At 39.5% G+C, this 22,945-nt stretch overlaps 1 protein-coding gene across 5 annotated transcripts in view; it reads left to right on the top strand.

Moving 5' to 3' along the window:
* The window catches only part of LOC146482203 (uncharacterized), a 99,202-nt gene that overhangs the window by 50,166 nt on the left and 26,091 nt on the right, over positions 1–22,945 (top strand). For all 5 annotated transcript variants that reach the window (XM_085107477.1, XM_085107474.1, XM_085107476.1 and 2 more), the window contains 25 exons: positions 362–542; positions 1,257–1,438; positions 1,949–2,129; positions 2,920–3,101; positions 3,671–3,854; positions 4,376–4,557; positions 5,200–5,368; positions 6,867–7,048; positions 7,567–7,741; positions 8,781–8,962; positions 9,633–9,807; positions 10,559–10,740; positions 11,682–11,856; positions 12,635–12,816; positions 13,759–13,936; positions 14,577–14,758; positions 15,260–15,434; positions 16,339–16,520; positions 16,916–17,081; positions 17,396–17,577; positions 17,959–18,133; positions 19,040–19,221; positions 20,155–20,329; positions 20,865–21,046; positions 22,103–22,778. In XM_085107477.1, the coding sequence (XP_084963603.1) occupies positions 362–542; positions 1,257–1,438; positions 1,949–2,129; positions 2,920–3,101; positions 3,671–3,854; positions 4,376–4,557; positions 5,200–5,368; positions 6,867–7,048; positions 7,567–7,741; positions 8,781–8,962; positions 9,633–9,807; positions 10,559–10,740; positions 11,682–11,856; positions 12,635–12,816; positions 13,759–13,936; positions 14,577–14,758; positions 15,260–15,434; positions 16,339–16,520; positions 16,916–17,081; positions 17,396–17,577; positions 17,959–18,133; positions 19,040–19,221; positions 20,155–20,329; positions 20,865–21,046; positions 22,103–22,778 (4,969 nt within the window). The remainder of the gene's footprint in view (positions 1–361; positions 543–1,256; positions 1,439–1,948; positions 2,130–2,919; positions 3,102–3,670; positions 3,855–4,375; positions 4,558–5,199; positions 5,369–6,866; positions 7,049–7,566; positions 7,742–8,780; positions 8,963–9,632; positions 9,808–10,558; positions 10,741–11,681; positions 11,857–12,634; positions 12,817–13,758; positions 13,937–14,576; positions 14,759–15,259; positions 15,435–16,338; positions 16,521–16,915; positions 17,082–17,395; positions 17,578–17,958; positions 18,134–19,039; positions 19,222–20,154; positions 20,330–20,864; positions 21,047–22,102; positions 22,779–22,945) is intronic.

Genomic DNA, 22,945 nt, shown 5'->3' with positions numbered 1-22,945 from the left:
AGATGCAAGTTCGTCATTCAGTCAGCTTGTACTTAGTCATAGGGCACTTTCCATTTGTCAGAACGTTTTGACCAGTTCAATCGTTTCGCAAACGGAATGCACTTTTATATGCCAAAATGGCGCACACTACTCTCAGAATGTGCCATGCATTTTGAAGAATTCGAAGAATCATTCCTTCAAATTGGTACACTCCATTTACGGACCGATCAGTCTCGCCGGCCAGTTCTGATAAATGGAAAGCGACCATATTTTCAATTAAGCTGTTCTGTAGTGCAGGCGTCAGGAATTCCAGCAAATGCAATCCCAGTCTATATTTACTACCATAACAAGGTTCTCTCTTTGGCTGTCACTACTTGTAAAGGTTGGAAGTTCTCGCTGTTCAGTATGACGCAGACAAGAAGGATAAGCTGGACAAATGGGAAACTTGGAAGGTGAAACTCAGATCCATCCTTGCCTTGAACCGAAGCCGTTTGAATGAGCTTAAATCAGAAGAACCTTCACCAGATCCTAAGCATGTGGAGGAACAACTAGCGAAGGCCAAGGTAATGGCAAAACGAACTACTCATCTAGAGGTCCACGTAGATGCACACCAGTGATACGTTTAATTTTGGAAGAATAAAGGAACGAGAAAAACGTGACAATTTAATGAGAGTTAAAGTAACATGATTTACCACTTTAGCTGTTGATTTTTTTCTACCAGATTGTCTCGTCTCACTTTTTTGAGTTTCTCGTTTCCTTGTCTCGTCTATACCAAATCAAGAATGTTAGTCTTTTTCCGAAAGACCTACACCCATTTATTCAAGTGTCTTGTCATTTTGTGCCACCTTTGATAAGCGTTTTACTGCTTAAACAACCCGACGACTTTATTGGGAGGGCAACGCTCTTCCTTCGACAGGCTTTATATTTCTCTCCAGACTCTGAATCAACCTCTTCTCTTTTCAGCTGTTGTGTTTTCAAAGTTGAAGAAGTGGTGTTTTATTTGCTCAGGCCACCGTCTTTCCACGTTCCATATTTATTTGCCTGCCAAGTCAAAACTAGATTAGGTAATAACTGCGCCAGTACGCCTCGCTTCAAGGCAACCATTTTTGTTTTTTGAACGTGGTCCTATCTCTCAAGTGCTGATCAAATTTAGCGAAGTTTAACGTGCTTGACGGTTCTCGATCGCATAAGGAAAAGACCGTTAAGGCGCTGTTGAATCGTTGTACTTGATTCTTACACAGTCAAAGCAGATTTGTGTCTGTGCTTGATTCACATAGGATTGTCAAGACAGTCTACATAGTTCGGAACCAGAAATAAAGTTCGCGTTGGAGTACGGCGAGCAGTTGATCGATGATGGTCTCACTGATGCAGAAGATAAGGAAAAAGTCCAAAAGGATGTGAAGGAGCTGGGCGAAGATTTGAAAGATCTTGAGGAGGAAGCCGCTAAAGAAAAGATAAGGTACCGTGTTCCTAAGGTATCAGCTTGTACGGGAGAATGGATGTTGATTAGTTGTTAAAATGTACATAAAGGGAATCCTAGCTAGTTCAGCCCTTAGTTACCAAGTTTCAATGTCTCACGGTCTTTCCAACGTTCTTTTCTCTAACTTGATGTTAGCTATTTTAGTTACAGATAAAACGCCCCAGAGTCAAAAGGTTCTGTTAAAAATACTATGTTGTTTCTTTTGTTTTATTCCTACTAATGAGTAATCAGAACCTCTAATTCCAATTAACCATTCAACTGAAGGGTCCTCGTTTAAAAACGCTTAAGAGTGACATTGTTTCTTTTGACAAAATAATTTCTCCAAAGAAAAATTCTGAATTTTGTCTACTTTTTGATCGGAGTATGCGCGGCTTTTAAGAGCAAACGAGTTAAAGAAGCAACATATCAAAGAAAAAGCAAACTGTAAGAAAATTATGTGAAGACACAAACATATTTCGAATAATTCCAATTCTGCATTTTCCCCTCTAGATTGGAACAACTGTATGTCCAACAAAACGAGGAGAAGAATCAGAAACTGAAGAAATGGGAGATCTGGATCGTTCGGATTAATGAGCTGGAGAAAACATGCCAGGGGAAGCTTGATAATTTGAAGTCCAAAGGTGATCCAGAGGACAAGAAAGAAGTTCAAGATCAGATCATTCTGGCCAAAGTCAGTGGATTTTTAAATACTTTTCACTGTCTAGTCTGCAAAGGGGGATAAAAATACGAGGCCCGGGCATGCGTTTCTGAAACTCCCGAAGAGAATTCGGACGCGAAGAACTATCTATTTTACAAACAAAATTCATTACCAAGGATTTAATCAATTTTTTACATTTGTGAAAGCAAAAGCATTTCAAGTTTTACAAGATTAAGAAATACATTGAGTTAGTTTGTAAAAAAAAAAAAAATAATAACTGCAATCTGTAGAAAAGGGATAAGAAAAATACCCTCGGTCCCGAAAGCTCTGGTTTACATGTCGCATGCGTTTCCTTCGCGTCGCGTCCAACTGTATTCAGTTATTTAAAGAAATAAATTAATTTCTTTGGCCTTTCACGTGATGTATTACAATTATTCATGTAACTCTGCGGATACGTCTTAAAACGTATTTTCACACACATTTTTTACCAGGATGTTTCACATTCATATTAAACTGAATGCAGTTGGACGCGACGCGAAGGTAAACGCCCCCGAGATATAAAGCCTTTAATTTAAATGACGGTGAACCTCAGGTTCTGAAACACACTTTGACGGTATTTGTCTGTTTACCCGGGACAATTCGTGGTTCTTTAGATTAGCCAACTTTGTCTCTTAACCCCTCACATGTCGTCTAACAAGATGAATTTGTTGAAATTGAATAGATTATTTCGACATCCCCAGGGTCCCCAGGCAGATGGTTTTATTGACTGGCTTACGTCGTTCGGACTTCGAAACTAAGGCGTTCAAATTGTTGTTACTTGTAGGAATTTCAAGTGGAGTTGGAGTCGGCCAAACCCGAAATTGTCGAGGGTCTTGCTTATGGCTCAGAGCTTTTGGAAGATGATCTGATTGATGATGAGAGCAAGGCAGATGTCAAACAAGACATGCAAAACCTGGACGAAGGCCTCAAACAATTGGAGAAGGCCAAAGATGACGAGCAGAATAGGTGGATAAAACATTCTTGTAAAATGTAAAGGGGCATAATTACTGTCTTATCGAAACTAGGATGACCATGCACTTGAGCGTTAGGAAATACCGATTTTGGTACCTTAATCTGTAGGATGAAAATCAATTTGTTTAAATTACCCTATGAACTATTTTAGTAGCATTAATGTGAAAGACTCCTTTCAAGAGAACATTTAAGGAGGTGAAGAGGAATAATGTTTTGGTGACATTATTGTTATCTCAGCGGAGGGAAGACATCCAACAATTGCGCGGAAAGCCAAAGTTTCTACTGCCGTCGGGAACGCCCTTTTTCATTTAGTTGGCACGCACGGGATTGACTTGCAGAGTGCACTTTTCTCGTTTAGCTAAATTTGTTTCCATTTCTCTATCCTGGAATTTTCACTTTCATGCAGCACTCCGTTGGAAGGTATTTTCTTCAAGAGATACCATTTTTTTTCAATTAAAATTCGAGTCGATAAGACCGTTTTTAAATCTGAGTTTTTCATAAATACCTCGAACCATTTAAGAGAATATTATCTAAATACTATGTAATCATGTTCTTTGTTATAGGTTAGAATATCTGCTTTTGTTTCACGAAGAAGAGGGCAAAAGACAAAAGCTTTCAAAATGGGGGGATTCGGTAACTCGCATGAAAGAGCTGATGGGCAATTGTGAAGACAAGTTGGAAGAACTTAACTCCAAAGGTGACCCGAAAGATAGTAAGGATGCGGAAGAACAAATCATCTTAGCCAATGTAAGACTGAAGTTTGTTTGTTATTGTTGTTGTTGTTGATGTTGTTGTTGTTTTTTTGCTTTGTTTTCTTTCTTTTCTTTTAATGAAACGACAGATTTACTTCTTCCGTCCACTTAATCAAATTCTTACCCTATGGCGTGAAGATCTAATTTATTTAAAATTAGTTTTCGCGCCTTAGGTTTTATCACTTGTAATTTTTATGCAAAATGTTTACTCTACTGTAGAAATTATGCGAATATCACCAATTCCAGACGATAAGCAAACTTCAAATGAGCAGCTTCTCGTCTTGATTCAAGCTTCAAAAGACTCAGGTTCTTCCGCCTGCTTTCCGTGTCGAAGGCAGGGTGGTCCCGGCATAAGTGGACAGACCCAGATGAGAACAGCTGATGCCTCTGCTGGTTCTCATTTATACTTCGTCTGTAGGAAAGTCGCTCCTGCAAAAATTTGTGCTATACGATAATCGTTGCGTGACCACAAAACCTAGAGCGATTTTCACTGATTCAATGTTTCCCCTTCTGCAGGCGTTCAAAGACGAGCTTGAGTCTTCCAAGCCCGTAATTAGTGACGGCTTGGCCTACGGACGGCAGATTTTAGAAGATGACACTATAAATGACGATAACAAAGCGGCTGTCAGGCAGGACATACGCCAGTTGGAAGATGAATTGTCGACACTTGAGCAGGCTAATGCTGACGAACAACGCAGGTGAGAAGTCACGCTTGATCTGCGATAGAACGATGACTGACCTTTTCACACATAGAACTTAACCAAATCTTGTTCTTTGGGTGCGTGTATATTTATTAATTAATTAGGGGCAATGAGTACATCTTATTCTTATTTTGCGATCGTTTTCTCGCTGCTTGTGTTCACTTCGTAGACTGCATTTTTTTTTTTTTTTTTTACTTTTTCATCTTTCCTCAGACTGGCGTCCACTTTTGAATCAATAAACATTCTAGAAATTATTGAGATTGGGTTTACTCTATTCGTGCTTGACTTGAAATGCTTCAGCGTAGTGATGTTAAGTTGCAAAGTAGAGAACACCTTTTTCGTTGCCAATTGCCCCAAAATCACGTGAGTCTGTGAGAGGTTCATTTTCATGGTACAAGCTTTTTTAGATGGCACAGGAAATTTAAAATGTTCACAATTTCAATTGTTGATATTTTATTTACAAATAAGCTTCAACTGTTTACCTGACAGCTGAAATGACTCTGACCAGGAAAGAGAGCTAGTAGTGGCTACTTCTTCATGCAAATAAATACAAAACGTCAACTGCACAGCTATAGCCACCAATTACAGCAGGTACAATTAACCACCACTAAACCTTTACGTCTTTCCCTTGGTTTGTAGACTGGAAGATCGTATGAAAGCATTGGATGAAGAGTCAGAACTCATGGAAGACTGGCGCGAAAAGTACAGCATTCTGAAATCTGGTATGGATGCTGCTGATGAGAAAGTTGCACAGGGAAAGAAAGCCGAGAGCCCAGAGGAGATAGAGAGCTGCTACGTAATGCTCAAGGTCGGAGTCAATTCAAGTTATCTTATCATAGAAAGAAATACAAAAATTATTGACGCCAAAGCAATACCAGTTCCGTAACAAAAAGAAATTACTCTAGGTTCATTTCATTGAATAGAAGAAAGATCCTCGCAGTTATTTACGCAACTAAACCAGTTGCGAAAGTAAAGCCTGAAAAAAAATCATGCTTGAACGGGATTCGAAAGCATGACCTCTGCGATGCCGATGCAGCGCTTTACCAAATGAGCAATAAAGCCAACTGGGAACTGGTCATTTTGCGAGTTCGTAATATACCCGTAAAGGATGAATAAAGGAATCTGAATATATGAAACTGAATATATGAAACATATTTTTGAACTACGGGTGAAAGATTAAATAGAAGAAAGATCCTCCCAGTAATTCGCTTGATAGCTCAGTTGGTAGAGCACTGCACCAACATCGCACAGGTCATGGGTTCGAATCCTGTTCAAGCCTGATTTTTTTTGTGGAGCCTTTACTCTCGCAACTGCTTAGGTTGCGTAAATAACTGCGAGGATCTTTCTTCTATTTAATCTTTCACCCGCATTTCAAATGTATGCTTCATATATTCATATTCAGCTAGGTTCATTTCCTTTGCGTACATTTTAAATCATATTATTTCTTGCATCTGCACATTTTCTATCGTCATCTCATCCTGGAAGTTAATGCGTCCAATCCATCTGGTCCACGGTTTGTGGCAAAGAAATTTCCCGGCAAAAAAAAAAAAAAACTATAACATATTATAAGAGCAAAATGAAAAAACACATTTGCTTAAACATACCGTTGCCATTGCTTTTTCTTAATTTTATGTTATGTTTCTCTTCTTCCTACTGTGGAGGTGCGGTGGGAAAGTGGAGCACTTGCGCTCGGAAAGATTGGAAGGTCGGCTCATTGTGGTTGGTCTCTGGCTAAATCGTGTCGCGTAGTTTACTAGCGCGAGAAACTTCCGCATTTTGTCTTTCTGCCCAGGTGTATAAATGGGTACCGGTGTTGTAGAAGCAAGGGGTAATCCTTCTTCGTGTGAGCCTTTTGTGAATAATGTGTGATGTCATGTTCTCTCCAACTCATTAATAATTCAGCAAGAGAAACTAAAGAAAATCATTAATGTGACCGTGGTTTGACTATTTGTTTCTCATTACCATAAAATTTAAGAAGCCAAATAAACACTCGAAAGCGTGATTCATCAGATATCCAAACACCTCGAAGTCGTTTAAAAGAAAACTCGGCTGCGCCTCGTTTTTTTCAACCTTAGTGTTTGGATATCTGATGAAACACACCTTCTCGTGTTTGAGATATTACATAAAACAGGACAAAGAGTGTTTGATCTAGCTTCTCAAACCATTAATAATTCTTGGAGAAATTCAAAGCCAAAGTTCACCAAAGTTTATGATAATTAACATCACGTTTCCAAACCTCTTTCACGGGAGTGATTCCTTTGTGTTGAGTTCGAAAATGTACCTTCATCCACTGCTTTATTCCTTAGGATCTGTCAAAAGGCCTTGGTCACATGGAGCCAGAAATGATCAATACACTGGATTACGGCAGAGAGCTGGCTTCGAATGACAAAATAAGCAGCGGTTGTCAACAAGAGGTGTCTGGAGATGTGAAGTATTTGGACGAGAGATGGAAGGGACTTTTGAAACAGTCGCAAGATGAATACGCGAGGTATGAAGGCGGCTATACATGCCTTTAGAATATGCCAATGAAGGCTTTCAGGGTTGTGCTAACATGCTAACATTTGTTGCTTTCCTTTTGCAACTCAACTGAGAATTTATTCTTTGTCTAAAGTATTTGCGTTACGGTGTTTTCGATATTCTAATACAGAAAAGTTCTGAAGAGGAAGTTATCGCTCGTTGAGTGATGGGACAACATTGAAACAACTCTGTAACAACATGTTGAAAACTAATTAAGCCAACAAGTTGAGCCGGTTATAGTGATTCTGTGAACAAAACAAAAACCAAATAATAATGACCATAGTGTGGCCAGTAGTTCGGTTTACAAACGGGAGGTTTATCCGGATTAGGAATGCAGTCAAATCAGTGGTATGTTTTCATGGTACTAATCACTAAGCCGTAAGTTTTTGTTTGTTTGCTTTCTTTTTTTTTTTTTTTCAATCACTTGTTTCTTCATCCACCTAGTTAGTTTGTCGTTAATTTTGCGCTCTTACATTTATGTTCTTGAAGACTCGGAGTGCAACTAGGAGCTTCCCAAGAAAAACAGAGAAACGTAGTTGCTTGGCATGAGCGATGCGACAATCTGTACGAATGGGTCAATGACAGATATACAAGATTGCGGTCCCGACCTACCTCCCCAGAAGTGTCGTTTGGTGGAATAAAAAGACAGCAAAGTGTTATTGAGGTAGGTTTCGTACACTTACAGTAGTTTATTGGTTTATTGCTGTCATGCCGGCCCATCTTTTACCTGTGTCTCCGCCAAAAGGGAACGTTCAGAGTCCTCAGAATGATTTTGATCATGCGAAGCGTCAAAAGCATTTTAAAAATCTTCTTACAAGCATTCCGGCATTTGTGTTAAGATCATGGACAGCACAACGCAAATTTTTAAAACTGCGTGATGTATGTTTAGTTTCGTTCTGGAAAACCCAAAGACACTTTCGGATCAGTAAAAGTTTAAACGTGATGATCCAGTTTTGTGTAGTACGTCTGTTCTAGTGCATAGGAACTGTGACTGCGAAATATTAATAAGTGTGTCCGTGGGCAACGACAGGTTATGTTACATTTATCATCGATCGCAAAAACTTTTCTCCGCAATTCTCACATTTCACACCGAGGGAAACAGTTAGTTTTTTTTTCCCGAGAGTCCTGATGTTTCCTGAGACGAAGTCGAGGAAAACGTCAGGACTCGAGGGAAAACAAAACGAACTGGTTTCCCAAGGGACCATACATTAAGTGCTTGGTTATATATTGAGACTTTCCCTTGAACAATCACCGCAAAACAAACAAACAAACAACTGAGAGGGGATACATTTGTATTTGATCAGGGGCACGTGACCAAGCATCAACCATTCACAGTGCTCGTTTTCTTGAGTGAAAGTCTAGGTATATGACAAGCTATATTATTGTTGTTTTTGCCCCCTAAACTATAGATATATATTTCAGATTTGAACAACATTCTTGAACTGTCGATGGATACGGTGTAGCCGAAACATGTTTTCAGTCTCAAAAAATGTCGTAGTTTTTCTTAAATTCCTAAATAATGTGTGTCACTTAACGATGGTTCTGTCATCATTTTGTTTTCTTGGAATGAGATTCAACTCTGAAATAAATCAGGGAAATCACGCATTCCTTTTTTACAAAAACGTGGTTGACGAGTTTTCCCACTTCACTTTTGCCAGCTGTGTAGCTTCTGTTAACACCTGCGCAAATTAACCTGTTTGTAGGATTTAGTGAATGATTTGGTATCCAAGCAAGGTGAAGTGAACGCAATCATTGACGAGGGAAATAAAATTATTGACGACAATGCCTTGCCTGACGCGGACAAGAAAGCGGTGCATGAGAAGATGATCGTTCTGCACGATGACTGGAACAAACTGGCCACTTTAGCATCAGGAAAACAACAGAGGTTAGTGTCTGGACCTAAAGCTGTCAAACGGTGCATGCAGAGCCTAAGGCATGTAAGCTCCTGGCATCATGAATAGAAGGTTGAAATTAGTGTGACTCGAATATGTTGTGCTTACGTTTTGCGTTTGATAACTGTGTGGTATAGAGTCTTTATAGTTTTTAGTTTATATTTATAGTAACTGACTTGGTTTGAACCCATGAGGTTTGTTTGAAAAGCTATTTTTTGTTTGTTTGTTTGTTTGTTTTTTTGTTTGGAATACATCCCAGTAACACTGGATTCTAGCTACAAGAGGATAAGTTGTTGTTGGCACCGAAAATTCACCAACTATACAAAATCCAGGGTTATCATTAAAATGGCTAAGGTCTATTTTTTCCAATCAATCTTTTGCGTACGTAGTGACGACAAAAGTACAATTTGTAGTCAGCGTGACAATTTTAAACATTAGATAAAGCTGAGGAACGAGTTCAGAAGCTTATCGAAGCTTAGTAAAATAAAGATCTGATCTAAATTCGAGGAACTTTTTACATAGCGAACGTTTTGTCATTTTGTACGAATCGTAAAAATTCTGGCAATATTTCGTCGAGTTTGAAGCAGATCTCTTCGAAACTTCACAGTTTTGCTGAACTCATCGTGGTGAATCCTTTCTTGAACCCGGTTGTCCTTCTTTCAGTGTCCAGGTTTTGCTTCTTGAAAAGGAACAACAGCACCTAGACAAGACCCAGAACTGGAGAAGGAAGATAGATCCTCTCGTGATTTGGATCTCATCAGCAGAGACGAAAATCAACACTCACTTTGATATAGCACCGGATCTGGACACAGTCAAGAAACAGAAACTTGAACTGGAGGTACTGCTAACCCCCTGTTACTTCCTGTACGGGAATAAAATGGAAAAAAGCGTAATAAACAAGTGCTGCTCAGATATTGCTTCAACTAAATGATCGCATAAAAGAATAGATTTTCGCAGTTATCTACGCAACCAGTCTGTTGCAAAAAAAAACCTGAAAAAAAAAAAAAAAAAAAAACCGCAACAGTCTGGTTGCGTAGATAACTGCGAGATTCTTTTTCTTCTATATAATCTTTCATCCGTAGTGCACATACATTTTCATATATAAATGATCACAGTTACGAATTCATTCCATAGACGGTTGGAAGTCTGAAACATTTTGTACAGCATGACAAATGAAGGAAAGGAAAGTATTGTTCGGTAACTTTCATTTGAACGGTCTGACCTTAACTTTTCATCCATTTCCTTTAAAGTTAGAAACATCTTGTACAGCAGGATAAAAGGTACTAAAGGAACGTATTGTATAATCGGGTTCATTTCGAGGTCACGCTTGGGCTCAAATATCAGATACATTGTACAGAGCAATTAACACACCACGAAAAGGTAACCCTGAATAGCTTTCATTTCAATGGCCACATTTTAGGGTTTCATTCACACACTCAAACGTTAAAATTGCCTTGTAAAGCTAATATTGATAATACTTTAACTGTCTTGAAAAGAGCGATTAAAAAGCCTTACAGCAAATTGTTAACCAATAGATTGCATTTGACTGGTCACATTTGAGGATCCCTGGCCTATGATTTGTTTCCTAGGATTTTAACAATGACATGCTATCGCATCAACGTGAAGTGAGCGATACTTTGGAGACTGGGGACAAGCTGCTAAAAGACTCCGAACTTCCAGAGGACGACAGGACCGCGATACAGAAAGAAGTACTGGATTTGAGCCACCGCTGGGAGAACCTCGAGGAGTTAGTTGCATGGAAAACCGACAGGTACTGCAACTTATTTCGTAGTCGCCAACGATTTATGAGCGAAAGATTCTCGTGAGGTGAAGTTAGCAACTTTACAATTGTAAATGAAGTCTGAAGACGATGATCTTTCTCGCGCATTATTTCGTCTGAAGTCCACATGTATCATGATTCCAAACACTCTCTTTCATTTATTCATCATCACAATTGCCGTACAGTTTTTTAGATTTGACACATGATCCACCTGGGATCAGGACTTCACCAAAGTGGGAGAACATTTGAATGTGTAGATTTTATACGCTTCAAATAATTTCTGCTACGTTAAAACGGGGACAAGAAGGATTGTTCATCTCCACGAACTGCCTTTTGTAAGAAGCAGCACTCCAGACGCAAAAGTCACCTGTGACCATCTTTATATTGCACGAGTAACGAGACACATAAATCGACTCATTACAAGTGTTCTCCTTCGTTAATCTCGAATGGATTGGGCTTCTCTAGTATAAAAACTGCCATTAATTTGTTTCTAGGCGGCTTGGTACCGGGCTTGCATCCCGTTCAAACCTGAAATTTTCAGGACCTCTTCACAACTGCTTAAATTGCTAACTTAATTGAAGGAATCTCACTCGAAAGATCCATCCGAAGTACCATTCGATTATACATTTTCTTTTACCTATCCGCCATTTATGTGAAAAATACACACTGGCAACTGACCAGCTCCCAGTTTGCTTGATAGCTTACCTGGTACAGTTCTTCGCAGGTACCGCAAAGTTATGGGCTCGAGTCACATTCCAGCCTGATATTTTTCAAAACGTTTTTTGCAGTTATTGGTGTTGCTAACCTTTATGTGTTTCGTTTGTTATTAACGCAACTTATACAATCATTTCATGCACTGTATTTGTTTCCAGGGGAAATCATATAGATAAATAATTTTCGCCCAGTTACTTCATACTTTCACCTTCTTGCAGAATTGATGACACGATTGTGAAACTCAAGATTCAGCAAGAAGACAAGCTTCAGAAGTGGCATGAGGGACTGGGTGACGTCAATGGATGGATGATGAAGACTAAAGTGAAGGTGGATGCAGAGAGCACTCTCGCCACTGACGTAGACACTGCGTTGGAACAAATTGATGACTTTCAGGTTTGTAGCGAAAACATTTTGGTACCTGCGACGAACTAACTTTCAGTGCTCGCGCTTAATTTACGTCCACTATACGTCTCAACAAAGATTCATTCGTTATTTTAACAAACTTTTATGAAGCACAATGGGTAAGTTTTAACTATGAACTATCACCAAATGAAAGAAAAAAAAGGATGTGAAAAATACTAATCGGGACCGGTGAGTTGTCAGAACGTCCGCGAAAAGGTCTCTTGATCCGTAATATATAGTAATATATATAAATGAATATACACCAGTTAGGACAAATGTGAACAAACAAAAACAGCAACAGCTATCTGTCGTGATATTGTGCCAAGGTTATAGAGCTTATTCCAAAATGGCTACCATTTTAATATTCTTTTGTTCGTATTCAAATTGGCCCTTCTTACCTCGTTCTTAAAAATATTTTACCTTGCAGGAGGCAAGTAGGGCTACTTTGAATGTGAACTAAAGAATATTATTCATTATTAAAACATGGAGCCATTTTGGCATAAAGTTAAGTGGAGTCTTTGCAATCAGACTCTATCCTCTTTTCAGTCAGCCAGATCTCTACAGTTGCTATATTTGATCGGCAAACTCTTTTTTCAGCGTCTAACTTAATTCAGTTCCAATTTTTTAGACACGATTTTGTACGAAAATGTAACTGGGCGGTGAATTCTGACACATGTTCAAATTCAAAATGGCGGACAATATGCTTGAAAGGTCCCACTGTATTCTTTCGACATCCAATTGAAGTTGTTCTACTCTCATTATCTCGTAGGAGATAATCAAAGACGCTCCTGTGTATCAGGAAAAAGTCACTCACTTGAACGAGTTCAGCAGCAACCTGGTGACAGACCCGTGCCTTGGTGAAGAAGAAAGAAAACTTGTGCGCAAGGAGACTGACATCTGCAATGAAAAATGGAACCAGCTAGTGAACCTCGCCAACGCTAAACAGGCTAGGTAACTAAGTAATAAATACACAGTGAGACCCCGTTATCTCGAATAATAATAATAATAATAATAATAATAATAATAATAATAATAATAATTATAATTTTTAATATAAAAATACTTTATTAGTAGAAAAACAAACAACAAATACAGAAAGGTGATTAATAATAATAATAATAATAATAATAATAATAATAATAATAATAATAATAATAACAATCTTTGTACAGGGAGCCCACATCACGAAAGTGATATTCATTGGGGCCCTGAATCTGATTGATTTGAGCCATAACCCCGTTATCTCGAACTGTGATAGTGGTGTTGACTCACTGCTCAGAGGAACAGTTAATCTTATGGGGAAAAAAGCAATTATTTGCACCAACTAACAAATAAGAGATTTTTACTTGTCTCACAAAGTACGAACTCGGGGTTTCCTTACAATAATTTGCTGTAATTGAAATCTACGATTTTACACTGAATTTCAACTGAGAAATGAGAAAACCCATTCAAGTTCACTTAGGAAAGGAACATATATTTTTTATTGTCGCAATGTACCGTCTTAAGTTTTCAAAAAGAAATATGCGTACCTCGATGTTTCGAAGCCCGCTGGCTCGAGCAATCTTTTATTTCCTACTGACGACCATGGGTTTAAATTCTGGGGAGGATAAATACGCTTTTAATTACTAAGTGATGAATATTACACCTTTGACACAAGTTGCTCTGAGTGTGGACATACGTGCGACGCTTCAGTACGGGTAACTTCTGGTTGCCAGGGAGTCTTTTTGATCAAGCATTCTCTAAGCACGTTGACATTTTGCAGAACTGTTTTCCCAAGGTATTAGAGCTCAGAAACAGCAAACTCAAACAAGACAATAAAACAGTCACTTTGAAAGCAAATTTAAATCTTTTCGTACTGTGAGTAAAACAGTGACGAATTCTTGTTTTCTCCAGAATGGAGGAAAATTTGAACAAGCTTGAACGACAGGAGCAGGATGCTTTGGAGCGATGGAGGATCCGTTCAGAGAGAGCAGGGTTGGCGTTAGATAAGCTGGAGGGCCAGATATCTGTTATTGATGATCCGATAGGAAATAATCTGGAGACCATAAGAAGGCAAGAGGACGCATTTGAGGTACAGCTGAGAGTCAGATGTTACATACGTTTTTTTATCTCGTAACCAAGCTCTTCAGTGATCTCTCAGTTGCCAACGCAAAAAAACCCCGGCTAATTTCGACTCTTTTTTTGCGTGCTCTATTAGAATAAAATCATTTCTCACTACTCAAAGGGTCATTCCACCTTAACACAGTCATCGATGGACCTATACTAACTGTGGTAAATGTCAAAATGTACACAGCTTTGCTAGTATTCATAAGGTGTTTTTAAATCCAATAACATTTAACGACGTCTGTTTTAACCCGTGCACTAAGTTTCTTTGCTTTTCAAAGCACGTTTTATTCTTTCGTTCCGTTTCGGGACGTTATGATTCTAATTGTTGTTTTTGAAGGTCACTGTTTGTCCGGATTTCTCAACAAACGTAAAACTTCGTCGTTACTTCCCAAGAGTCGCTTCTTTCGTTTATGAGTTCGTTACTTTGGGATCCTCAATAGTTCATTAGTTTATATTTTAAGGAATGTTTAAAACTACAAATGGGAACCAATTGTCTTGGCTGGCAGCATTTTACAAACTCTGCCCTCTGATAAAGAGAAAGGAACGAAATCATTCCCGTGCAAACGTATTACATTGTTAAGCTAATCCTATTTTGCTATCCGTAGATATTTTCTAATGAAGTTGACTTGAATACGTCTCACATGATTGACACTTTTGCCTTGGGTGAGCAAGTCAGAAAGGATCCCAAGCTGACTATTAAAAAGAAAGAAGAAGTGAAGGTGCACCTCAACTCACTGACAGCGCGCTGGGACCGAGTCAAGGATTTCCTGTCCTTGAGGAATGAAAGGTATGCAAAAGTCGACTCTGGTCTTGTTATTTTCGTTTGTTCCTTTTACCAACAGAGTCAAACCTCTGCTCTTGTGATATACCTAGCTGTCAGTTATTTCCGCGGGTCTTTGTTGCGATGCAGAAAAAAAGAAATCAAAAGCCGTTTCTTGCAAAAACCTCAAGACCTTTAGCCCATACTTCTTTTGAAATAGCGAAAATTAAGCTTACGGCGAAGTACGTTTCCGTTAATTTTGCGAAATAAAGTACCCGTAGAACATAGGGTTCTTTTTGTGAACACCAGAGCACGTTGTATTCCTTTGGTTTGTAAGATAGTGTATGCTGTCCTTGTTTTGGATTAGTGTTGTTCTCTGTCTTTTGTTTCTTTTATTTTATGTCAATTTGCTCTGGAATCCTCTGGAGGAATCATAGTCAGATAACGTTATAAAATGTACCGATTTAAATTAAGGCTACTGAGGAGTAGTGCAATCTTTGATGGTGCTGTTTGTTTACTTAATCGAAGACTAGATGAAGCTTCCAAGAGGCTTCAGCGGGAACGACGAGTCAAGCTCCACGATTGGGAAGAACGGCTGAACTCTGTCGACAGCTTTTTGCGTAAGACAGAGAGAGAGAATGAGAGACTGGAACCTGTCGGAGACGACTTAGAAACTGTCAGGAGGCAACTTGATGACTTCGAGGTTTGTTGGTTTACAGCAGCCATTTTTTGTGTTCTCTACATTAAATTTGCTAATAAAGATCGTAAGTGAGTCATCAAACAAACAAAACAACAAACGAACGAAAAATTACTGTATGTGTAAAATAACCATGGGTTTAGAGAAGTCACACAACCAGGGCTGGTGTTGAATTCACCTCTAAAGGATCAAATTTAATTTGTTTTAAGCTTCTGTGAGAAGAACTAAACTGACTTATGGCTCACCTTTTAACTTAAGCGCGCACATGGGCGAGGGAATAATAGCGCGAGGATAACACTTGAAACTCAGCGGGATCTCTTTAAGGGATATATGTAGGGTGGGAAAATGCTCGGAGATATTAGCTGCTTTAAGCTATTCTAAAATCCGAGGGTAGATAAAGAGATGATGATGATGATGATGATGATGATGATGATGATGATGATGATGATGATGATGATGATGATGATGATGATGATGAAGGGCCTGGGGCCAGTTTACGAAGCCCATCTAATTTAAGATGTACCTTAATTATTTTTCCTTATTTTAATTCCAACAATAGCCTATTGTTAAGGAACAGTACTTAGATCTTAAGATCTGAAGGGCTTCGCGAACCTGGCCCCTGGCGCCTGGAAGTCGTTGACTAGTTTTTGCACAATTATGTCCTTGGGTATCGCAAGGCCAACCAAAATATTTTCTTATGGAAAAGCTGCTTTCAAACACCTTTGAAAACCAAACACCTTTCAGCTTTAAAACCTCGATGAAAACCGCTGCAAACTGCAGACCCTGACATAGCTTACTTGATTATTTCCTCAGAGCTCGCCATAACCCAACCCTCTGAGAGGAAATATTATCTTAACGTTGATTTCTGTTTCCTAAATAGTATCACCAATTGTGTTGTCTTATCTTTCAGCATTCCACGGGCCTGCTCCTAGGACCACAGAAACGAGTGTACGAGTTCGGCAAATTCACTGATGAGTTGTTAGCTGATCCTGTCATCGATGAGAAATCCAAACAGAGCATGGGAAGCGATAAAGACAACCGCCTTGAGCGCTGGGCAAGAGTCGTTGACAAGACAAATAATCACCGTGCCAAGTATGCTTAATCTATGGTTTCTTTGTTATTAAGAAAAAAAAAACTGTTCATTCCACAATGTTCATCCTAGTAAGTTTCACTTCTTATTTACCTTTCTTTGCTGCATGAGCCAAGGTCTTCTTCTTGGTGTTTCCCACAAACAAGAGAGCTCTTCGCTGCATTTTCTGTCATGATCGACGAATTAAAACGTGGGCACTCCAGCTGCATCTCCTCTCCTGATAGCCAGGATAGCATGTGCTCTTTCCTTTATCTCCTCATATGACAACTCTATACCGGCCAGTGTATTGTCAATATTCTCTCAGGAAACTTGTGTAGAAACAATAAAGGTGATGCACTAAAACTACTCAAGTGATTCCTTTTATATAACCAAATAAACAAGTTCTGTGTACTTTCAGGCTGGAGGAGAAACTCGCGAGTTTGGAGAAAAGTGAGGATGAAGTTTCGAGATGGCATGATGACCTGGCTGCCATCGAGGAAGAGGTCCAGAAAGTGGAAAGCGTCTGTGAACAACAGATGGCCCCAGATCTGGAAGCACTTGACAAACAAAAGAAGGATGCCCAGGTTGGTTAACCTTAGTAATTTTAACAGAAAATGAGTCCATGAAGTTAGGACACGTGAACTGCGAATACAGAACAAGGGCACCAACGGATTATTTGGGGGCAATGTTTCTTTGAAATATGTTATCGTCTAAAGGTTGTTTCGAGTATGATCGCTAACGATCCCTAACGACCGTTGACTCGACTCGGGGAACGGTGGAGGGGGGGGGGGGGGGTTAGTTGTCCCTGATAAAATACTTTGGAAACAGCGAAGGGTCAAAAAGTTCCGCCTTTGACTCGATGATCGTCTTTTAAAGTGCTTTTCTGACTTTTTCACAGAAATTGAAAGATGACGTACGGTTGCTCGACCCTAAGGTGGAAGACTTTCTTAAGGGCTCTGATAATTTGCTCGATGATTATGAATTTGCTGAAACAGACCACAGGACGATCGAGGAGGAGACGGAAACACTATCGAAACGCTGGAATAAAGTGAAATCTGACGCCAGTTCAAGAGAATCAAGGTTTGTATTAAGCACCGTTTACCGGGCGATTTTTGTCGCGCTCAAGTTGCAGTTCAAATCGTGTGTATTAGCTAGATTTCGATTTCGCAGGGGTTTCGAACATCCTTGAAACTTGATGCAAATTTGCATGCAGGGTTTCTCAAAAAACGTATAGTGATGTCGCACTGAAATCGCAGCTGGTTTACAAGTCCAAGCCTTGCTCTAGCAAAATTGTACTGAAGTGTGGCAAGTGTTGCATTAAATTTCGCAAGCGGAAATGGACTTGAAGGCGTCTCGTTGGTATTTCGTATGCTTTTGTCCAGTTTTATGGAAATTTATCGAAGTTAGGCAAGACGTATTAGTTCTAGATTGTAATAAATTACCTTTTTCTATCCCTTGTAGAATTGACGAAGAGATCCAACGGTTGCAGAAGCGTCAAAGGGAGTTGCTGGAAGAATGGAAGAACTCTTGTAACCTCACTCTTAAGTGGATCGCCGACACTTCTGCGCGTGTCCAGGCTCAGGCTACCACTGCTGAAGATCTCGATCATGCGCGGGCTCAAAGGCAGGAAATCGAGGTTGGTAAAATCTGTTCTTAATTCAAATACAATAACTGTTCAGGCAGTGAGAAAGGCAGTGTTAATTTAACAATTAACCACCAATTTGGCAAAAGTTTCAAACAAGCGGTGAGTGAAAGCTCTGCATGTTCTCTTTGTGAAATGTTTGAGTTTTTAGGTTCGGTTGGGTTGGAGCGTAAATACAATTAAATACAACTCTGACCATATTGTCCACCTCTCCTCTTAGCTCTCTTGTCGGTCGTGATTACTCCAGCACTAAGTCTACGTGACATGATTGCAATATGATCGTTTTCAGGGGCACCCAACGACAGTTCAGATCCTTTGAAACGCTATTTTATGCTATCTGGAGTGCCTTTAAAGCTCTGTAGGTTCATTTTAGGCTGCGCTATAATATTTTTATCTGTTCGGTCGTTCTAGGGGAACTTGAGTCTTTTCGAAATTACTAGGGCATTTTTGTCCCTTTCCCGAAAACCTTAAGTCTTATTTCCTTTCCGAAAATCTTAGCTGACCTTTTTTCGGTACCCGAAACGACATTTTTGTCAATCCGAAAACACTAGGCCCTAAATTTCCCATATCACGAAACTTCGTAGTGAAAATTCCCTTCAGAAAATTGTAGGGGATTAAGAGCCTTCCGAACAGATAATTTACCGAAACGATCCGTTGGGTGCCCCTGCGTTTTGGCCGCGCGACAAGCGAAACTTGCTTTAAAGTCCGTGATTTCGCATCGTTTCTAACACTTTAAACATTGTAGTTTGAGATAAGCCAAGGTCAAATTTTTCTTAGGTCGAAAAAAAAAAATCATTTCGTAGGGACTTTCAAGATGTTTATGCTGGCTGCATGAGTTTAGTCTCAATATAGCTTTGTGATCTTTTTAAAACATTTATGAAGCTACGTTTATCGTCTTAGGATATTACAAAGGAAATCAAACAGTACGACAAACAGCTGGACAAACTTGATCAACTCGGTGAAAAGATTGTTCATGAACCAAGCACGCGTGATCTGGAAAAGGGCCTGGTAAAAAACGAGAAAGCGTCCATTATAGGACGCTGGAAAGAACTTCTGTTAAACACAGATGCTGCAAAACAGAGGTATGTGAGAATATTTAAATTACCAGTAGAAGTTAAATACACAAATTATTAAAAGCTGGATCATTGTATCATGCAGTTCCAGGGATTTCATTGGCTTAGTGGCCATGGTATTTGATCCGCTAAGCCAATAAAATCCAAGTATGGAAGGTCAGAGTTCGATTCCTTGCGGAACTCAGCCCCTTTTTTTTTTCTTTTTTTCCATCTCGTGACATGAGAAATGTAATAAATTATATATTTTGCTCATTTTTACGGTTTCACAATCAAATTTTGAAAGCAAAATCCAAGGGGTCTACAATCAACAGTTAGGATGCACCTTGATGAATCTGGTCCCAGATATGGGCCGAGTATTTTTGGTTTTCTCTTGAATGAAAATAAACAGAATGTGTATGATTTAAATGATAGGAATATAACCCAATAAAAACGATCTTCCGAAAAAAGAATGAAAGCTTGTTCATTCTGCCGCAAATAGTAAAGCGGCTGGAATTACATAGAGTACCATTCTAACGATTCCGAAATGAGAAGCAATATATCGAATACGAGCTGACTGTTTCATCCGATTTCCAAATACCGAGAAGTGGGTGAAAAACGCGGCGCACTCGAGTTTTTTAAACCAACTTCGAGGAGATACAAATCAGATGAAACACTCTTTCGAGTGTTTCTCAAAGCAATAAATTTTGGTGAAATTCAAAGAAAAAGTTCGCCAAATTATGATAATTAAGATCACATTTCCAAACCTCCTTCACATTAGTGATTCCTTTGTTTTCTTGTCATCAATTATTAATGCTTTGAGAATAACTAACAAAAAACGTGCCAACACGCCATTCCCAGTATTCTCGTTCTATAATGGTTCCCAAAATCTTGTTCTGGATTTGTGGAGAAGAATGCTACCTGATCCGAAATATTCATTAAGACTACCAATTTCCTTTGCACCAGGCTTGATAAACAAATTGCGCAACTGGAAAAGGAACAGAGAGGAAAAATGGCAACATGGTCGGCGAAGGTCGAGCCCCTGGAGACATGGCTTGTGAAGAACGAGACCATAGTGGAGTCATATGAACCAATAGGATACGACATCAATTATGTGAAGGGACAAAGCGCAGACGCCCAGGTTAGTTTGAAATCCTACCAATTGTCAACAGCCCCGTACGAAAGTGCTGATTAACAACTTTCATTTGAGGTGAAACTTAAGGATTTCATCCACTGAATCAAATTTAGAACCATATAGAGTTCTAAACAGCGACATCACAAATGCTTGAATTTTTGAAATCAGTATGGGATTCATGAAGATGTTCGGAAAAAGCATGGTGGAAATTGTCTACATCTTGATTTTTGGCAAGTAAGCATTTTTCATCATGCTCTTTCACAATATTGCAGCAAATCCCACAATTTCGAAATTTAGTTTTTGTGACGTCATCGCTTTAGGGCGATGAAAATTGTTCTCAATAGCTTTTTCTTGAACAAATACATTCCAAATACATTCCCATAACCTCAAGTGATAGAACTACATTGTACAGCATGATAAACAGCGCCACAGAAAGTGCCGAAGTTGGGTTAAGCCCTGGTAATTGAGGTCCATTAGGTTCATAAAGACTTCATCTTTTATAATGACCCATCATTGACAGCTAGTGTGTTATGTTTTGCAGGGAATGATCGCAGAACTTCTTCGCGAGCAACCGAAGTTTGCTGAGATGACAGATTTTGGCAACCAGCTCACTACGGAACCTTGTGTGGGACTGGAGGAAAGAGTCAGGCTACAGAAACAAATGCAGTCACTACACGAGAGATGGGACAGGCTGTACGCCTCAGCCACCTCTAGGCACGACAGGTAATGACCCAGTTGTAGAAATACACGTTCTCCTTTGTTGCGTCCTTATAATTTGAACTTTCGATCGAAAGGCAATCGGGGGGTCAGAGGATAGGTTAGTGTCTGCATTGTCGTGTTGTTATCCTTGATCAAGCATCCTTACTTCATATTGTCGCTCTTTATCCAGGCCCCGGTTGTTCAAAGAGTGGACAACTTTATCCAGCGGATAAAAATGTATCTGTTGCAGTATAATTTATGCTCTGGATAATGTAATCCGCTCTTTGAACAACCGGGCCCTTGTATACAAATGGGTTCCGCCTACATAATACTGGTATAGCTAACAAACAGGGGAGGGGAAGGGGAGGCGACGCTCTGGCTGTATTGGCCATCTGGGCCAGAAGTGCGACTATACAGTTTTCCTTCCTTACCAAAAGTTTTAAAAAAATTTTTAACTTTGTCATAGACAAAATACACATTCAAATTGGCATTGACATTGCCGTTCAAGTCCTAGCAGTATGCAGGATGTTTGTCCCATGAACCTAGTTTAATGGCCTTAACTCCCGCGAGTCGTCTGTAGCTCAGAAGTAGAGCATGGTTCGACTCCTGATAGGAGCATTCGGATTTCCCTTTTTCTGAGTATGCTCATGTCACTTTGAATAATACATCATTCTCACAAAATACACTGTTTCGTCAATACGTACAACTTTTAGTACACAGCTGTTAGGTGACTACAATCCCATACTCGCGACAAAATGAATTCACATCAGACTTTATTTTGCAAAAATCCGTAACTTTTATTCTGTGTTAGCCTTAACTGGGTTTTGAACAACTGGTTCCTTATCATCTAAAATAGAAGTAGACACACACATAAAGGATCAAGACCAAATTTGAAGCGATAGGTATCTTAGTTTCTCCAGTGTTTCAAAGGCATAGTAATCCAAGAGATGTATATCTCTTTAATCTCGTATCCAAATCTTCTCGCTCACATCTGGGTACAAGATTAGTGTTTTGTCACTTTGGAAAGATTTTCGCTGAAGGTGGTTTTTTTTTAACCTTTAACTTCTCAAACTTCATTAGGATTCAAGACAGACTGAAGATATTAGAAGATGAACAAAGAAAGTTGGAGGAAGAGCGGAAGAGGGTAGAAGAGGAAGATATTCAAAGAAGATTGGATGACGAGAGAAAGCGGTTGGAAGAAGAAAAACGAAAGAAGAAGGAAGAAGAAGAGAGGAAGCGTAGGGAGGAAGAAGCGAGGCTGCAGAGAGAACTGGAAGAAAAACAAAGGAGAGAAGAGGAGGAAAGACTACGAAGGGAGGAGGAAGAAAGGAGAAAATTGCTGGAATTGGAGAGAAAACGAAGAGAAGAAGAGGAAAGGAAAAGAAGGGAAGAAGAAGAGAGAAGACGAAAAGAGGAAGAAGAGAAAAGGAAGAGGGAAGAGGAGGAGAGAAAGCGGAGGGACGAGGAAGAACGCAGAAAGAGAGAGGAAGAAAGAAGGAAGAAAGAGGAGGAGGAATGGAGGAAGAGAGAGGAAGAAGCCAGGAAACGAAGGGAAGAAGACGAACGGAGAAGGCGAGCAGAAGAGGAACGCTGGGAGAGAGAAGAACAAGAGAGGAAGAAGAGGGAGGAGGAGAAACGAAAGCAACGGGAGGAGGAAAGAAAGAGGAAGGAAGAGGAACGGAAACGAAGGGAAGAAGAGGAGGAACGGAAGCGAAAGGAAGCTGAAGAGAAAAAGAAACGTGAAGAGGAAGAAAAGGTTAGTTTATTTTTAAATCATGATGATAGGTAGATGATAGGTCGCTTGGGTGATATATTTTATAAATGACTGTACCCTAATCATGAGGTTATGCGAAATATCTGGTTTCATTGCTTTTGTAATAGTCTCCAGGGCCGTACGTAGGATTTTTTGTCTGAGGGGGCAAA

Source organism: Pavona decussata, unplaced genomic scaffold, assembly GCF_977016875.1.
Source record: "Pavona decussata unplaced genomic scaffold, jaPavDecu1.1 SCAFFOLD_47, whole genome shotgun sequence".
Classification (NCBI taxonomy): Eukaryota; Metazoa; Cnidaria; class Anthozoa; order Scleractinia; family Agariciidae; genus Pavona; species Pavona decussata.
Note: the sequence above shows the minus strand (reverse complement) of the source record. Positions and strands in the feature narration are given on the sequence as shown.